The 17,775-nt window shown below is 49.3% G+C and overlaps 1 protein-coding gene across 2 annotated transcripts in view; it reads left to right on the top strand.

Moving 5' to 3' along the window:
* The window catches only part of ST3GAL2 (ST3 beta-galactoside alpha-2,3-sialyltransferase 2), a 42,549-nt gene extending 25,854 nt beyond the window's left edge, over positions 1–16,695 (top strand). Inside the window, exons 2-8 of one of the 2 annotated variants that reach the window (XM_087827363.1) lie at positions 5,121–5,205; positions 5,572–6,975; positions 8,652–8,845; positions 11,021–11,200; positions 13,283–13,328; positions 13,623–13,742; positions 14,238–16,695. In XM_087827363.1, coding sequence (XP_087683489.1) covers positions 6,637–6,975; positions 8,652–8,845; positions 11,021–11,200; positions 13,283–13,328; positions 13,623–13,742; positions 14,238–14,411 — 1,053 coding nt within the window. In that variant the 5' untranslated portion in view covers positions 5,121–5,205; positions 5,572–6,636 and the 3' untranslated portion in view covers positions 14,412–16,695. Of the gene's footprint in view, positions 1–4,931; positions 5,206–5,571; positions 6,976–8,651; positions 8,846–11,020; positions 11,201–13,282; positions 13,329–13,622; positions 13,743–14,237 lie in introns of those variants that run through there. The other variant, XM_016196459.2, reaches the window with a different exon arrangement.
* The last annotated feature ends 1,080 nt before the right edge of the window (positions 16,696–17,775 follow it).

The raw sequence follows: 17,775 nt of genomic DNA, 5'->3' as shown, positions 1-17,775 counted from the left end.
TCTCCAGGTTGCTCAGGTCACAAGCTTCTGTGTCACCCTGCCTTCCTCTCCCTCCCCTTATCCCATTCCTGCCTGTGAGTTAATCCCTTCAGAATATATCCAACCACTTCTCACGACCTTCACTGCCTGGGATATTATAGGAGCTCCTCTCTGGTCTCCCTGCTAGGCTCCTACAGCAGCCAGAGTGATCTTTTAGTAAAAAATGTTTTAACCTAAGAAAAAAATAAAATTATATTTTATTATGAAAGACAACACACATTCAACATCTTACATGTCACATAGATACTCTTTTCTTTTTTTAAAATATGTATTGATTTCAAAGAGAGGAAGGGAAAGGGAGAGAGAGATAGAAACATCAATGAGAGAGAGTCATCTTTGATCGGCTGCCTCCTGCACGCCCACAACTGGGGATCGAGCCTGCAACCCTGGCATGTGCCCTGACCCGGAATCAAACATCGATCTCCTGGATCCTAGGTTGATGCTCAACTGCTGAGCCACACCCGGCAAGGCACATATATACTGTTTAAAGAATAAGAATAAAAATTTCTCTGTACCCAGTACCTTACCCAATACTTCTGAAGCCTCTGTAGGCCCCTCCTTGATGGTATCTACCTTCCTTCTCCTCCAGAGGGAATTTCCTGAATTTGGCTTTGTATTCTTGATTTTATCATTTTATCATCTATGTATAGAGGCCTGAACAATTTCTTACTTGTCTTTGGGTACTTTTGAACTTTCAATGAACTCATACTTTAGGCATTTTTTCATGACTTATTTTTTTTCCTCAACATAATAGTTTTTTGGTCATATTCATCCTGTCGAGGTCTAAAACTGGCCTTCATTCAATTTTACTATAGGACTTGAATGTACCACAGGTTATCCATTCTTTTCTGATGGACATTTGTCTTGTCTGCAGTTTTCAGCTCTTACCCAGTGCCATCATGAGCGTTTGTTTACGTCTCTTTGTGCACATGTTCATTATGTACCTGGTGGTAGAAATACCAGAGTTTACTATATCCCCACTAGGATGTCTAAAATTAAAAAGATAGAAAATATCGAGGCATGGAACAAATGGAACTCTTATACGGTACTAGTGGAAGTGTTAAATGCTACAACCATGGTAGGAAACTATATGGTAGCCCGGCTGGCGTGGCTCAGTGATTGAGCATCCACCTATGATCCGGGAGATCAAGGTTCGATTCCTGGTTGGGGCACATGCCTGGGTTTCAGGCTCCATCCCCACTAGGGGGTGTGCAGGAGGCAGCCAATCAATGACTCTTATCATTGATGTTTCTCTCTCTCTCTCTCTCCCTCCCTCCCTCCCTCTCCCTTCCTCTCTCTGAAATAAAAAAAGATATATATATATTTTTTTAAAGTAAAAATAAATAAAAACTATATGGTAATTTATAGTAAAGTTAAACATACAACTACCCCATGATCTAGTAACTCCACTTTCAGGTGTTTTCCAAGGGCTATGAGAGGGTGTGTCCACAAAAGGACTTGCACAAGAAGTTCATGGCAGTTTTATTCTTAAAGAACCAAAACTGGAAACAATTCAAATGTCCAGACATGGAAAAGAACAAACTGCTGATGGACACAAACTACTGGATGAATCTCTAAAACATTGCTCTGGGCAAAAGGAGCCAGACACAAGAGTACATAATATGTGTTTATATAGGTTCAAGAGCAAGTAAAATCGAATCTATGGTTTCAGAACCCAGAAAAGTAGTGGAGTGGTGGGTATTGACTGGAAAGGAGCACGGGGAACTTTCTGGGCTGATGGAAATGCTCCGTATTTTACATAGATGTACACATAGGTGGAAATTCATCAAGCTCTATGTGGAAAGATTTCTGCATGTTATTATATACAAATGAAACCTTATTCAGAAAAATAGATCGTCCCAAGTGGGGGTGCGATTTGAGGGGAAATGAAACAGTATATCCAACCTGTTGTCAGGGTTCAATTTGAGCTTTAAACCTGCCTAGTATGACAAGCAGGCTGAACTTACAGGTGTTCATAGAATCGTAATTCAGTGGTTCTAACTACTCAGTCTTTGGGTGAGAAACCATTCGAAAACTTTCCAGTCACAAACTTTCCAGTGGCAACATTTTCTGTGAGAAAGATGCTTTTTAGTTCCTCTTTTAAAAAACCACACACACACACACACACACACAAACAAACACAAAAAAACCACATGCTACTGGGATATACTCATGTCTTAATTACATAATGCCAGATTATCTTCCAAAGCATTGTATTTATTTATTTTCCCATCAGTGGTGAGTACATGAGTGTTTTTAATATTCCACATCCTTTCCAAACTCTTAGTACTGTTGGTTTTAAAACATTTGCTCCAAGGGTTCATTTTAAAATATACATCAGACCGCCCTGGCTGGTTTGGCTCAGTGGTTAGAGCGTCGGTCCTCAGACTGAAGGGTCCTGGATTCGATTGCCGCCAAAGGCACATACCTCGGTTGCGGGCTCAATCCTGGCCCCAGTCCATGCATGAGCAGGAGGCAACCAATCGATGTGTCTCTTTCACATTGATGTTTCTCTCTCTCCCTCTCTCCCTCCCCACATTCCACTCTCTGAAAAGCAGTGGAAAAAATTTCCTCAGGTGAGGATTGAAAAAAAAAAGTAATATAAATGGGTGAACAATTTTAAAAAATAATAAAAATAAAATATACATCAGGCCACGACACCTGTTCTCAAAAAAACCCCTCCCATCTGATTCATAATAGATCCTAATACCTTCAGCACCCTCTGTGGCCCGCCTGTTCCTCTCCGACACTCTTCCTGCTTTGCTGTTTTTAACAGGTCAGTCTTGTTCCTCCCGGAGCCCTTTGCACCCCTTGTTCACTTATGGCTCCCTGTAATTTCCCTGCAACAGCACTTTGTAATCACCTTTGATAAGTTAATTGGTGTTTAAATTAAAAATATCTTTGCATCATAGAACAAAAGTCTGTAAAAATATGTTGAGTATTAACAGGTATTTTCACAGTTTTGACTTGTTTCTTGATAAAGTTGTTAAGACATTAGAAAAAGGTACACTTAATACAAATGAATGGAATAAACTAAATGAGACCTAAGAAGTGGCCTTTGATTTTAAATACTTAATTTTCTCTTTCAAGTGATAAGAGAAAGTTTATTTAGAACATTACAGGTAGTAGAAGAAATCAGAATTAGGCAGTGGGCACCTGGAGGGATGGGGAGTTCCCAGAAGAAAACAAGATATGTAAAAGCACTTAGTGAGGGTCAGCAGTGAAAGACTTCTGGGGATTTTAATGCAAGTCTGGGGACCTCTGATCTTTTTTAGTCCCAGTTAGCAACAACCCTGCACCTCCGTTTGCACTCAGTGCAAATTGAGCAGCTCAGGCTTCCAGGGACAGCCTGGTTATGGGGTTCCCAGAACTAGGGCTTTTGCCGGCTACTCTACTTCTGTGCTCTTTCCAAACACATTGTTGAAACTAGGGCTTTTCCTGTCCCCATCAAGGCAGTCAGTTACCTCAGGTGCCCCTTCATTGAGTTAGGATCCCAAAGAGTTCTGACATCCCTGAGGGAGGATGTTTCCTTTAGAGCCTCCTGTGCCAGCTCCAACCCAGCCCCTGCCTTCAGTGGCCACAGTGGGCTGCCCACCAGAAACCAGGTCTCCCCAGTAAGGCCGCTCGCTCCCATCCCTTGCTCATCCTGGAAAGTCACCGCCTCCCATGGCCACCTGCCTCACAGCTGACCCTCCTCAGGTCACGGGATGCTGGGAGCAGGACCCTGTAAAACCAAATTCTCTTCCTTAGATGTTGGGTGTGGAAATGGGCAAAGGGGGAACTGGAAGAGGCAACGACCTGGCTTCCTATCAACAGACCATTCAGACAATTTCATGCCTGGAATTGGGCCTGTCAGACGGCAGTAGAGAGTTAAAAGGAGCACATGGGAGCTAGTGTTGCTGGCCCCCCTGAGGATGAGAGCCAGAAGCCCTGGGTGAGGCTTGTGGGGGAAGCTTCACTCTTGACCCAGGGAATCCAGCTTCTTTGTCTCCTTGTCTCTCACCCCTGAGCCCCTGAGTAGTTTAGAGAGCTCATGGGCCTCTTTCTGTGCCCTGGCCAGTCACAGGCTTTGGACCACATAGACCTGGACTCAGATCTCACCTCCATTCTTGAGGTCGTGACCTTATGCAAGTTCCTTCACATCTGTAATCATTGTCTTCCCCCCACTCCACACCCCCCCCCCCCCGAATTGTTATTGCAACATGTTGGTTCCATTCCCTGATGGCTTTGTGGTTTGGCTTGATCCAAGAAATTTGAACTGCCACAAAGGGACAGCTGGGGTTCTTGAACACATTGTCGGAGAGGCCTTCTCTGCAGCTGCAGGCAGCAGCCAGAGGACCTTGGAAGTGCTGGAGCTGGAGCTTTCAGCAAGGGATGTGAGGCCCAGGGGTCAGGTCAGAACTGGGACAGCCAGATTTAGATAGGAGCTGACGGGGAGAGGCAGGTAGCCAGGATTGAGTAATCCTCTTGGTGTTGGGGCCAGGGCCTAGAGGCTCCACTGTCAGCATTGTCCTTGACCCTGTCCCAGCTCCTTTGCATATGGCATGGATTCAGGGACCTTTCCTTAGGGCTGAGCCTCAAACCACTGGCAAGTGGCCTCTTGTCCCTGCTCTTGCCAGCCAGGGCAGCACAGGGCCTCAGGCTGTCAGAGCCCCCAGGGACCCTGGCATTCATTTCATTCATAACAGATGAAGACAAAGCCCAGAGGGCTGGGTGGTGGTGGTGCTGAACCTGGCATCCTGTGTTCAGACACTGTCATGCTCTCTCCCTGACACCAGAGCTGGAAGGATTGTTAATGGTTCACTCAGTTAACAAAGGAATACCTCATCTATAATCCAGTTCAAGAGAGAAGAGGGCAAATTTCATTTCAGGTCTCAGGCCCAGCCCCCTGCTTTACTTGGAGGGGCTTCTTACAGGCATCAGAGGGTAAGAGAACACCAGGATGGAGTCATATCCTCCGTCCCCTGAAATCTTTTCTGGGATATTTTTCAATTAAGTTTCACCTGAAATTAACCTCACATACCTGAACTAGGAACTTAAAAAAAATTCTATTAAGAGTTTATTATAAATTTGTTCCACAGGCCACAAGGAAATAAAAGGACTCTGTACAGCCTTACAGGAAACAGGCAGGGAGCTGAGGAAGGCCAACATGAATCTTGGGCCTTGGTGAGCGCATTCCTGGGGGTAGGTTGGGGGGGCCCTGTAAGGGAAACTGGACTAGGAACTTTCTAAACCTGGTTCTTGCAGTGACTTGTCATGTGACTCTAGGGAAATCACTTTCTGTCCTTGTTTACCTTCTGGCTAATAAGAGGATGATAGGTTAATCTCATCCTTTGAGGTCCCAGGTGAGGAGAGCAATGCTATCTGTGGATAGAGGCGAGAGCCCTTTCTTTTGTTTATGTTTGGTTAAGTGGGCATTGCCTCTACTGCCGGTGTTATCCCCTCAGGGACTTGGGGGGCAGAGCTGGGGGAGAACGTGTGTGCACATGTGCAATTTTATCTGCACATTATTTTTTCTCTCTGCAATTTCAGGGTCATGCTGGGGCAGCCCGGCACCTGACAAGTGAGGAGAACCTGCCAGGGGATTACTGCTAGCAGGAGCTAACAGCAAGACGGCAGGACAGCAGAACGGCTGGCCTCTGGGGAGCGGGGATGGGCAGAGCAGCCTCTTAGTCAAGGCCAGCAGCACCAGGAAGGAGGCCTGGGCCCTGGCTGGGAGCTTGGCACACACTCTGCTGACCCAGATGACCCAGACTTCGTTCAAAGCAGCACCCTGCTGAGCAGCAGCTGTGCTCAGGCCCCAGAGGACTCCATTGCAGCAGGAGCTCTACAACGCCTTATAAAACTGCAGTTGGGGCTGTGACCATCTGGAGAAGGGGCCTATACTTCGATGGGAAGCAGAAGGACAGAACCTAATGCAAGGAGGATCTTGGTCTCTGCAGCACAGTTTTGTGACACCCACAGAGCATCCTGGTTTCTTCTCTCAGGGTTGGGGCCTGGCTCCCTTCCCCTGGCAGAGGGGTTGGGCCAGGGAGACCATCTGAGGGGTGGATGCCTCTTGCATGGAATCAAGGCTGCTCGAAGCCCACATGTTCTCTGTTGTGATTGGGGTTCAAGGGCTTCCCTGCTGCAGGGGACGAGGGGCTGCCTCAGCATCTGCTCATGAACCACAAGGACCCCAACTTCTCCAGACTGGACCATTTCAAGCCACCAAAGAGGGGGGTCCCCAGAGCTGGCAGCCTGCAACCCCAATGGACTAGACAGCTGGGATGGACTGACCTTCCTCTTGTCAGGGCAGCGGGAGAGGCAGAGCATCTGTGGCCCAGCTAGTGACAGAGAGACCCAATGAAGCCAGAAGCAGGAGCCCAAGTGGCTCAGGGACAGGGGAGCCACTCCTGCCCACGTGCTTTCTCCTTAGCTTGAGAGAGAGCGTGGCCTGGGACCCCTGCTGCTGTCCCCTCTGCAGCACACGCCTTTATGCCCCAGAATAGGCAGGCTACGCTGTGGCTGGCCTGCTAGTAGGCTGGGGAAGGAGTGGCCACAGTGATACCCGGCTACCCGCCGGGCTGGTGGCCCAGCCTCCCAGGGCTTCGCACCATGAAGTGCTCCCTGCGGGTGTGGTTCCTCTCCGTGGCCTTCCTGCTGGTGTTCATCATGTCACTGCTTTTCACGTACTCGCACCACAGCATGTCCACCCTGCCCTATCTGGACTCGGGGGCCCTGGGGGGCACCCACCGGGTGAAGCTGGTGCCTGGCTATGCTGGCCTGCAGCGCCTCAGCAAAGAGGGGCTCAGTGGCAAGAGCTGTGCCTGCCGCCACTGCATGGGCGACGCCGGTGCCTCTGACTGGTTTGACAGCCACTTCGACAGCAACATTTCCCCTGTATGGACCCGAGAGAACATGGATCTGCCCCCTGATGTCCAGAGGTGGTGGATGGTAAGAGAGCCATGGCGCCTGCTGCCTACCTTTGCTGTTCCTCTCCAGGGATCTGCCCCACCACCCCATTTAAGGGTCACTCTTAGAGCCCCCTCTTGGATTTCGGCTGTCTGTCTTCTGACCCCTAGAGTCTCGACAAAGCAAGAGGCCCATTGAACCAGAGCCAACTACTAGGATCGCAGAATCTGAAGGGCAGAGTGAGCTTTGGCCTGGAAGGAGAGAGATCTAATATTCTCTAGTGCCTATAGGGGCCAAGCATAGAACAGAAATGCCTACTGGGCCAGGCAGGTGACACAGATGAGAGAAGTGGTCCAAGTGAGAAAATGGTGAGAAGTGAGGACCATGACAACAGGGTTCCCGGGTTCCAGTGGTGGCCACCTAGGGCCAGAACAGGACTGCGGACAGAGCTAGACCTATTGGGCTGGCCAGGCCTCTTGCCCACAGGGTTGGAACTCGGGGCTGTTTAAGCACCAAGCATGTTCCTCAGCTGAGACGTAGCAGAAGTCGATTTTCCCCTGCCTCCCCCCCCCCCCCCCCCCAGTTATCCTCTGTAACCATGAATTTAGGAATTCTCGTCTCAGAACTAAGCTCCCTCTCCAGACTGAGTTCGTGTTCTTGTTCCCAAGAGTCCTTTTTCTGTGCTCAGAAGAGGCAGAGAAGCTGGCCCACCCCACCCCCTCTATGTATTCTGTCCCCTGAGCAACTTCTGCTCTGCCACAAACCTTAGGTATTACAGCTCAGGCCACAGGACATTTTAAAGCCCTGGTTTGACCTTACCAATTGGTGGCCTGTGGACCAAGGCCAGCCCACTCAATGTTTTTCAAATATTTGCATCTGTTGTCAGCATTTATGAATCAGAATATTTCACATGAAATCCATATTTTCAACTTTTCTTGAAAAATTTTAAAACTTGGTCCTTCTGGGCTCACAATCCCACATGACAACAATTGACTGAAGTTGCCCCTTATTGATGGATGGAGCCTCCTGTTTGCCATAGGTCCCACCTGCGACGGCATTCTTGTGTGTCACTTGCCTGGCTCTGTAGGCATTTAAGTGCTGCCTGGACCTCATTTTGTGTTTTTCACCATAACTGGTGGTGAAACATGCAGGGAACCAGTTTCATTCTGGCTCTTCTGGCATTGAAAGAATTTCTGTGCTTCTCTACCTTCCCCGGAGGGCTCAGGGAGTAGCTTCACGTATCCAGGGAATTTTGCCCCGCGTAGCTTCTGTCACCCCCAGACTGCAGGCCGAGTTCCCGGGGCATCCCCTGTAGACTGACTTGGAAAGAGCTTCGGCAGCTCAGCGGGACTTTCCACATTACCTGCACCTGAAAAGGACCTCTTTATATGACTCACAGCTGCCCTGAGGGGACAGCTGAGCAGGGGCCTCTTCATGCATGAGAAGCCCACCCGAGAAGTTTCTCTGCTCCTGGCACAGGCCTACAGGTCCCTGGAGAATGTTCCCTGACCTCTGAGCCCCCTCCAGTGCATCAGAGTAGCTTGAAGGGAGACTTTACTGTTGTTAAGTGGAGGGTCATCACTGCTCAGAGAATTCCTGCTCCCTGACAGCCTGATTAGGAGTCCTGTGTGTGGCTTAGACACCGGAGGATCAGGGGAGGGGAGGCAGGCAGGAGCCCCTCCCTGCTCACACCCACTCCCTTCTCCTCCCCTCTACAGATGTTGCAGCCCCAGTTCAAGTCACACAACACTAATGAGGTGCTGGAGAAGCTGTTCCAGATAGTACCAGGCGAGAACCCCTACCGTTTCCGGGACCCCCAGCAGTGCCGGCGCTGTGCAGTGGTGGGGAACTCCGGCAACCTGCGGGGCTCTGGCTACGGGCCAGATGTGGACGGGCACAACTTCATCATGAGGTGAGCCACGGAGAGCCTGAGGGGAGGCCCAGGAGGGGGGGACTGGACTCCTTAGCCTTGTCTGGCAGTGTAGGAGTTGCCAGCTGCTGGGGTTGCTATAGGTCTCTAACACCCAGAACCTTCTGTGATAGGTTCTCACCTTTGTTGGGGTGAATGGGGAGGCAGAATTCTCATTCAAGACTTTACTTGAGGCCTGTACTCAGTTTCCAACTCTGAATTACTCTGAAAAGAGCTGAAACTAGACTCCTGACTGGCTGCTGGTGAAAACTCCCATCAGAGGCCCTCCTACCTGCCTGGTTTCCTTAGTAGTTGCGGCAGGGGTGAGGGACCCAAATCAAACCAGCATCTTGCTTAATGGTCACAGGTGATTTCTCCCAGAAGATTCCCAGAAGAGGGATATCCTAGGCAGAAGCTGTCTGGTGCTTGCTCTGGACTGCTGTCCTTTATGTCGCAAGGTTTAGATTATGTGGGGGCTTACTCATTCAACACATTAGTGTCCAGCCTTGAGGACAGAAGGGTTGGGTGGGCATTTGTTCCAGACAGACATAGTGTAAGAAGTCTGGGGGTGGACAGATACTAAGAATGGACTTGTGAGCTGAGCATGGGCTGCTCCTTCTGCTCTGAACCGGTTTTCTGACTTTTTCACTATACTTGGGGACAAGAAATGCTGTCCCATTCCTTGGAGGAAGAGTCCTTAAGAATAAGATACTGAAATGCCCAGTTTTCACAAAGTATCTCTTAGGATGAGCGTTGCAGAAGGACCAGGTTTCCCAGGAGGAGGAAGAAAGGGCTTTGTCTTAGAAACTGTTGTTGTCTCCATAGCAACACCAAGGCAGCAATATGTCTCTGAGGCTTTCCACATTCCTTGCAAAATCCTTCTTATGTTGAGAATGGTGGCGTATAGGGGAGGGAGATGCTAAGCCCCATCCCGAAACCCAGAGGCACCTGAGATTCTCCCCATCGTCCAATTGTTGGCACCCAGAATGCAAGGGAGGCAAGCTGGTAGCTGAAGAGGGGCCTCTCTTTACCTAGAGACAGTGGCTGAGATTGGGGAATAAAGTGTCCATCACCCCAGTGAAGCCCTGGAACACTTGGGAAGTCCAGGGAAATGCTCTAGACGGCATGAAGTCCCTGCCTCTCTTGCCCTGCCATCTACACCTCGGTGATGGTTGGGCAGCTCCAGGGTAGCAGCACAAGAAAAAAGAACCGACAAGAAAAAAGGCTTGGCTGCTTGCTATGACACCTGGGTGGCACCCGGTTAGGCCAGGCTGCAGAAAGGAATTCACACATGTTCCCTCACAGGGACCAGGCTAGGAAATGTGGCATGTTGCAGTGGACCCCAGAATCAATTTGTGGAAGGGGTGACCCAGATGGTAATTGGCTGTCTACTGATAGGGAGCCAGTTAGCAGTGGAGGCGACTCTGCTCATAGGCATATCTTGGTTTGGAACCAGTGGGGAGGCCTCCCTTCTTGAAAGCAGGGCCAATGTAAGACCCTACTGGGAGGGTCAAGCTGAGTTACAGTGAGATGATGGCTCTACCCACCTAAATGCCTCCTCCTCCTAATGTCTTCTGAGCCCACCGATAGGCTGCTTCCTGCACACCCACTACCGGGTGTCGAGCCCATGTGCCCTGACTGTGAATCGAACCGGCGGCCTTTTGGTGCACAGGATGATGCTCAGCCAACTCAGTCACACCGGCCAGGACACACACTACCAAATTTTAAGTTTTCCTTTTCTGTGTTGTAATTCCCTCTTGCTGCACACAGTAGTGATTCGAGAGATAATTATAAGGAAATAAGTGGGATACCTGACACCACTTGGTTTTTTCACTGAATAGCTCTTGGACTTCTTACCAGTACATGTAAAATCTACTTCATTCATTCTGATGGTCACATGGTATTCCATTATTTGAATGGGCCAAATGTATAAACCAGTTCTTTATTGTTTGATTGATTCTGCTTTTCACTATTGTGACGTTGCATTGAATATCACTGTATACATGTCTTTGCACACTTATGCACCTATTTTTATAGGCTGGGTTTCTGGAAATGGAATTGCTGGATCAAAGTGTACATTCATTTATATTTTTGATGGCTTGCACCAAATTGTCCTCTAAAAATCTTGTACCAATTTCGATGACATTTTCTTCTCATGTCAACCTCTTGTCCCTGCAGAATGAATCAGGCCCCAACTGTGGGCTTTGAGCAAGATGTTGGCAGCCGAACCACCCACCACTTCATGTACCCTGAGAGTGCCAAGAACCTGCCTGCCAACGTCAGCTTTGTGTTGGTGCCCTTCAAGGCCCTGGACCTGTTGTGGATCGCCAGCGCTCTGTCCACAGGGCAGATTCGATTGTGAGCTGCCCTGCTGACTGGGAGTGCAATATGTTTGACAGGACCCCCCCCCGGGAGGAGTCTTCCTGGGGACTGGATCTTAGGGTTCCTTTTACTGAATATTTTGGTCAAGAGGGGTGGGTGAGGAGGGAGGCAATTGTAGGAAGGGGCCCAAATGGTACATTAGCTAAGGACCAAACATGTTGTCAATTCCTCCATGGTGACAGCCAGCATACTGGTGATGGAAAGGTGTGGAAAGAACAATCTGGTTTTGGTGTTCTTTCCAGGAGGTGGTTCCTGACTGTGGGAGCTCTGCCTTCTGAGAATTTTCTTCGGGAGCAGTTGCCCAGTCACAGGAAATTCAATTAGCCAAGTATATTATTTAAAAAGATTTTTATTGATTTTTAGAGAGAGGGGAAGGGGGAGGGAAAGAGAGAGAGAAACATCAGTGTGAGAGAGAAACACTGATTGGCTGCCTCCTGCACGCCCCCTTCCAGGGATCAAGCCTGCAACCCAGGCATGTGCTCTGACTGGGAATCAAACCAGCAACCTCTTGGTTTCCAGGATGATGCCCAGCCAAGTGAGCCACACTGGCCAGGGCTAACCAAATATATTTTTTAATAGCTTTATTGAGATATAATTCACATACCATACAATTCACATATTTAAAGTGTACAATTTGCCCGGCCAGCGTGGCTCAGCGGTTGAACATTGACCTATGATCCAGGAGATTGCTGTTTGATTCCAAGTCAGAGTACATGCCCGGATTGCGGGCTCAATCCCCAGTGGGGGGCTTGCAGGAGGCAGCCGATCAATGACTCTCTCATCATTGATGTTTCCATCTCTCTCTCCCTCTCCCTTCCTCTTTTTGAAATAAAATAAGATATATTTTAAAGTGTACAATTGAATTGCTTTTAGTCTATTCAGAGTTGTATAATCATCACCACAATTAATTTTAGAACACTTCCATGTTCTAAAGAGGAAAACCTTTAAAGATCTAAAGATACCCCTGTATACTTTAGCTATCACCCCCATTTCCTATACCTCCAAGGTAAACACTGCCTTACAGTGGTATTTGTGTGTGTGCAAAATGTGTGTAACTTAAAATTTACGATTTCAACCATACCGTTCAGTAGCATAAAGTACATTGACATTATTGTGCAGACATCACCACTACCCATCTCAGAACTTTATCATCTCAAATGGAAGCTCTGTGGCCAGTAAAGAGTAACTCCTCATCTCACCCCTTTCCCCACCCCTGATAATCACCATTCTGTCTGTATGGTTAGACTATTCTAGGTATTTCATATAAGTGGAATTATGTAGTGTTTGTCCTTTTATATCTGACTTATTTAACTTAGCATAATGTTTTTAAGGTTCATCCATGTTGTAGCATGTGTCAGGATTTCATTCATTTTAAAGGCTAAATAGTATTCCCTTGAATGTACATACTACATTTTGTTTTATCCAGTCGCCCAGTGATGAACAATTGGGTTGTCTCCACCTTTTGCCTATTGTTATCACATATTTTTGAACACAGAAGTATAAGTTAGTGTCCTGATTTTATGTTTGGGAGACATAAAAGCTAAAATAAATGCTATAGAGTTTAAATCCCATAGATTTAAAAGGGATTAGAAAAGGTAATGTAGGTTATGGGTGTCAGGGCTGGCTAATAAGGAGGAAGGAGGGATTTGTGCCAAATGTGAGATTAGCGAGAGGGTCAGTGTGGGCACTGGTAAGAGCACACACATGGTATCATATTATCAAAGCTTTTTATCATTTGAGATGATAAAAAGTTTGAGATGATCAGCGAACCCACCCTGTGGAGAGTTCACATCAGAGTGTTGTGGGGGAAAAAAGTTGGGGCTGGAATATGGAAGGCCCCGATGCATGTCTAATTAAACATCCTTATTTTATCTTGAAGGGCATGGGGAGCCATTGAAGGTTTCTGAGGGAGGTACTGCAGTCATGTGGTGTGGGAGAGCAGTCTGGAAGCAGGGGGGCTTGTTGTGAGGCTGTCATCACTCAGGCTTGAGCAGGAGGAAAGGCATCCCTGGGTCCCACAAAGCCATCTAAATGTTTTGTTTGTTTGTTTGCTTGCAGTACCTATGCCCCAGTGAAGTCCTTTCTTCGAGTAGACAAAGAAAAGGTAAGCTCCCTCCTCCACCCCCTTCATTATTCCCACCTCAATGGAAACAGTATAGATCTGACTCCTGGTGTGCCTGGTCCTGTGGCTCAGGTGTCCCCTAGTGCCCTTCCAGGACCTTCGGTGTCCCCAACTGCTGGTATGCCTGACCTCCACAGAGGCTGCAAGGAACCAGGGAACACAGATGAATGGGTCCAAGGGCAAGCATGGAGAAACTTGCAGAAGCTGCTCAGAGCCTGGCCTGAGTCTCCAGGCCCCCCAAACCCCTCATGTACCTGTCCTATTTTCTCCTCCCAGGTCCAGATCTACAACCCAGCCTTCTTCAAGTACATCCACGACAGGTGGACAGAGCATCATGGGCGGTACCCTTCTACAGGGATGCTGGTGCTCTTCTTTGCCCTGCATGTGTGTGATGAGGTGGGTAGCCCAGTCCGGGGGTAAAATAGTGGGACCCGTGGAACAGGCAAAGCAGCGCTTCTCAGGGGTTAGGGGTGCCTCAAGAAGAATGTGATTTTGTAGGCAGAAACCATGTGGTTTTGATTTCCTTCCATTTCTAGGAATGGATCTGCATTTCCCAAACGTACTACTTTAATGATTTTTACCAAATCTGAAATCACTTCATTTAAAAGTTAAAAGTGCTCCATTAAAAAAAACAACAACGGGAAGTTAGCCAGGGTTGAACTAGGGGTCAGACGGGTGGAAGGGCAGCTGGAAGGGAGCAGCCGTCTCCCTCGGCGCCTGACGTCCCGCTTCCCGCGCACCCCGCGCTCTGGGAATCCATTAGCCGCCGGCCTGCCGGGCTGTCGTCGGGTCGCAGCGGCTTTCTCCTCCCCCAGTACGACCCGAGGCTCTCCCGCGAACTGTCTTCCACGGTCCCCGACGTGAGGTGACCTGCTGCGCCCTCCCCCGCAGGTGAACGTGTACGGGTTCGGGGCCGACAGCCGAGGCAACTGGCACCACTACTGGGAGAATAACCGGTATGCGGGCGAGTTCCGGAAGACCGGCGTGCACGACGCCGACTTCGAGGCCCACATCATCGACATGCTGGCCAAGGCCAGCAAGATCGAGGTCTATCGAGGCAACTGAGAAAGGTCTGGCCGCGACTCTTCAGGCCCGGCCGCCAGGCGCCGGTGCGCAGCCCGGCTGGGGACTCCAGGCCAGCCCCATGGCGGACGCCTCCGCAGGAGCGCGGCGCCTAATCCCGGGCGACACCGGGCCGCGGTCTGGACCAATCATGCTGCAGCCCAGCGAGCGCCGGCTGTCTCCTGCCAATCACAAGACTAGGGGCCTGGCACCAATCAACGCTGCGGTAGGGCGGAGCCTATGTTTATCTCAACCAATCATGCGGTTTAACGAGTCAACTTCCGGCACTGGGCCCCGTCTCCTCCAATCAATGGCCTTCGGAGGCGAACCGGCGGTGTCTATCCCCACTCCCCTAGGCTCTTGGGTAGGATTTTGTTTCACGCTTGTTAAAGAGTAGAGGTGGCTTCTGTCCTCGAAGAAGTGTTTTCCTCAGGCTTGGTCTGAGCTGTCACAGGCGCTTGCGGGCCTGACCCCGCCAAGGACGCCGAGAAGGAAACGGAGGGGAGGGCCGGGTCACGGCGGCTCGGCCTCCCCTCCGCGGGAGTCCCTTGTGGCCTCGGGGTGTTCGAGGGGCGGGCCAGGTGGTTTCCAGGGAGCGCTCTTCCAACCCAGAGGAAAAGCCAGAGCTCTCCCAAAAGGCTCCGGGCCTCCGAGAGAATTTTAGACCCTACATTTCTCTTATCGTTTAGGCTGAGATGGGTGTCAACCCACCAAAGAAATGCAGTGAGAATCCAGAGGGCGCGTGAGTCCCCTCATCCTCCCTCCCCCCCTCCCCGCCTTTGGCCACCCTATGGAATGGCCTTTCTGACCAGGGCATTTAGTATCTCACCAGAAAACGAATCGTGTTCACCCTTTGATTGGGGGCAGAATTCGCCTAGGGCCGAACTCTGGAACAGGTGTAAGGAACTGGGCAGGGGACAAGGAAGCCCCCTCACATCAAATGTAAGGTGCTTCTCACTCACGTGTATCCTTGGCCCCTACTTTGCGCTACAACCTTGAGTGTCTCCTTAGGCCCTGGGCCTCCTCACCAGCCTACTTGCTCTGGAAAAAGAAATCAAAACTTGCCCTGGGATTGATTGGGGCGTTGCTGCTTTTCTCTTTCAGTCTCTCTCAGTCTCCCTCCCTTCCTCCTCCTCTCCCTCACACACACAAACACACACACGTCTTTGGCTGGCTCAAGGGAGAGGGAGCATCAGGTGGGAAAGAAGGCTGGAGATGGGGAGCCCGGCTGCCTGGTGCATGCACCTTCTTCCTTCACATATCACCCCAAAGAGGAGTAGGAAACCTCTTGCTTGGGGGTGGAATTTGCTTTGGGCTCATAATTTAGTTAACCTGAAATTACCAGGTATGGCTGACCAACAAAGATTCTTTAAAAATTCTAAGCTGGCCGTGGAAATTGCTGGGAGCCTAGCTGGGGAGGAGTAGACTTGCCCCTCTGCATGCCTCCTCCCCTGCCCATGGGTCTCCTCCCCCACGCTCACCTCCTGCCTTCTTGCTCTAACTCACTTTTCACTTCCAGCTCTGGAATGGGCTGGGAAGCTAACCACCACTAAGGGATTACAACTGGAAGCTACTTGCACGTCTGAACCCAGCTTAAGTCCCTAGAGGAAGTTGCCGATGGTCTTCACCCTTAAAGGTTAGGGAAGTTTAGGAGGGGAAAAGAGCTTCTGTGAAGCTTCCAAACCACTAAGAGGAACCCCCTATCCAGCAGTGACAACACAAATATCACCCATTTTCTTAGTGAGTTGGTACCACCAAGCAGCCTCCTGGCCATTGGTGTAGTTCCTGCAGCTGGCTGAGGGAATAGTAACCAGGGGGGTATTAGAGGAGGGTTGGGGCTGGGCAGTGGGTGCCCCCAAAGGTTAATATATTGAGAATTTAGCTTGAGTTTGTACCTTCCTAATTCCAAAAGTAGGTGGAATAAAGAATGGGGGTGGATTTGGGCGGGCCTTTGTTGAATTGCCTCTCAGGGCCTCCTCCCACCATTCTAGAGAGCTAAGGCACCAGCCATTCTTGCCCGCCTCATCTCAATGCTTCCTGAAGTGGCTGTTTTGAGTGTTTAGAAGATGACAAAAACAATGCAATTATGCCAAACAGTATTGAGCAGAATAATTTATTTCTTTTTTGTTGTTGTTCCTTTTTGTTTTGTTTAAAACAATAAATACCCATTCTGGAAGAGGTAGGTCCCAGCATCCAGCCCAGATCTCCTTTTCTGCAATAGTTATTTAAACAAACTTTTTATTTCCTTCCCTTTCTCTGTTTCTGAATTAAAAAGAAAAAAACATTATATAGTCATTCATCTGTTTCAAAATATCAGTGGGGAGCTGTGACCAAGTAATGGCCAAGAATGTTGGGAGGAATGTATGAAGGGGAGGGATGGACTCCCCGACACCCTCCCCTTTGCATGAGGCCTCCCAACCCTGGACCCACCAGCTATGCCCTTCTGGAGGGTGATCCTTCACGGTGCCCAAGTGGGTCAGCAGGGCAGACACTGTCCACTGCCAGGGATCAACACAGCATGCAGATCCAGCAGGCATCAGGATGGGGCTTTTCCCCTCCATTTCCAAGTTCTGTGGGACGACCCATGAAGCCATAGGTGTGGGTTGGCAGGAAATCAGAATGGTAGCAGGTGCCCCAGGCTTCTGAGGAACCTGCTCATGCTCTTTCCTTGGACAATCTGGACCAACAAGCGTACTTCCATCATGCTATGGAATGCCACTGAAACGGTTTTATAATTTAGTTATAATTTAGTGGGTCAGATAACATGGATCTTATGATGGACTACTTAGGGTCCATAGTCACTTGGTGTCCTAAGATTCAGTTTCTGCCAGTGCCCAAGAACTGCTTTTCAAGTGAAGAATACTTTTTGTGGAGGGCACTGGTCTTTATCTAAAACCCTAGGTCTCGGGGCTATAATTCTCCTGTTTGGAGTTGTTAGATACTCCTTGTAGCATTTGGTGGGCTGAATCATAAGGCCTGGTGGTAGGACGGGGCAAGCACAGCCTGGACTGCTGAGAACCATTTCTTGTCCTGGTCCCCTACTCAAAGCCTGTTGCATTGTGTGTCATAATTGGTTGCAGCAGCACTCTCAAATGTTGTCACTTGCCTCCAGAATCGGGAGCTTCACCAAATTGTGTTCCCCACCCCCATGTTGGCCAAGGACTATGTTGCTTTGATCCAGCAAAGATACCACATCAGGAAACATGGGTTGGCATTACCACTTGATCACATTTGCAATAAACTCATTCTCCTGAGTCAGATGCTGAGTAAAGGGGATTAGGAAGAAAATACCCACCCCTGCATAATTCAAGTTTGATGGAAGCACCATTGTCTGCAAATCCTGCGGGGATGTGGTGTTGACTTTATA

This window comes from Miniopterus natalensis, chromosome 18 (assembly GCF_054644295.1).
Source record: "Miniopterus natalensis isolate mMinNat1 chromosome 18, mMinNat1.hap1, whole genome shotgun sequence".
Taxonomy (NCBI): Eukaryota; Metazoa; Chordata; class Mammalia; order Chiroptera; family Miniopteridae; genus Miniopterus; species Miniopterus natalensis.
Note: the sequence above shows the minus strand (reverse complement) of the source record. Positions and strands in the feature narration are given on the sequence as shown.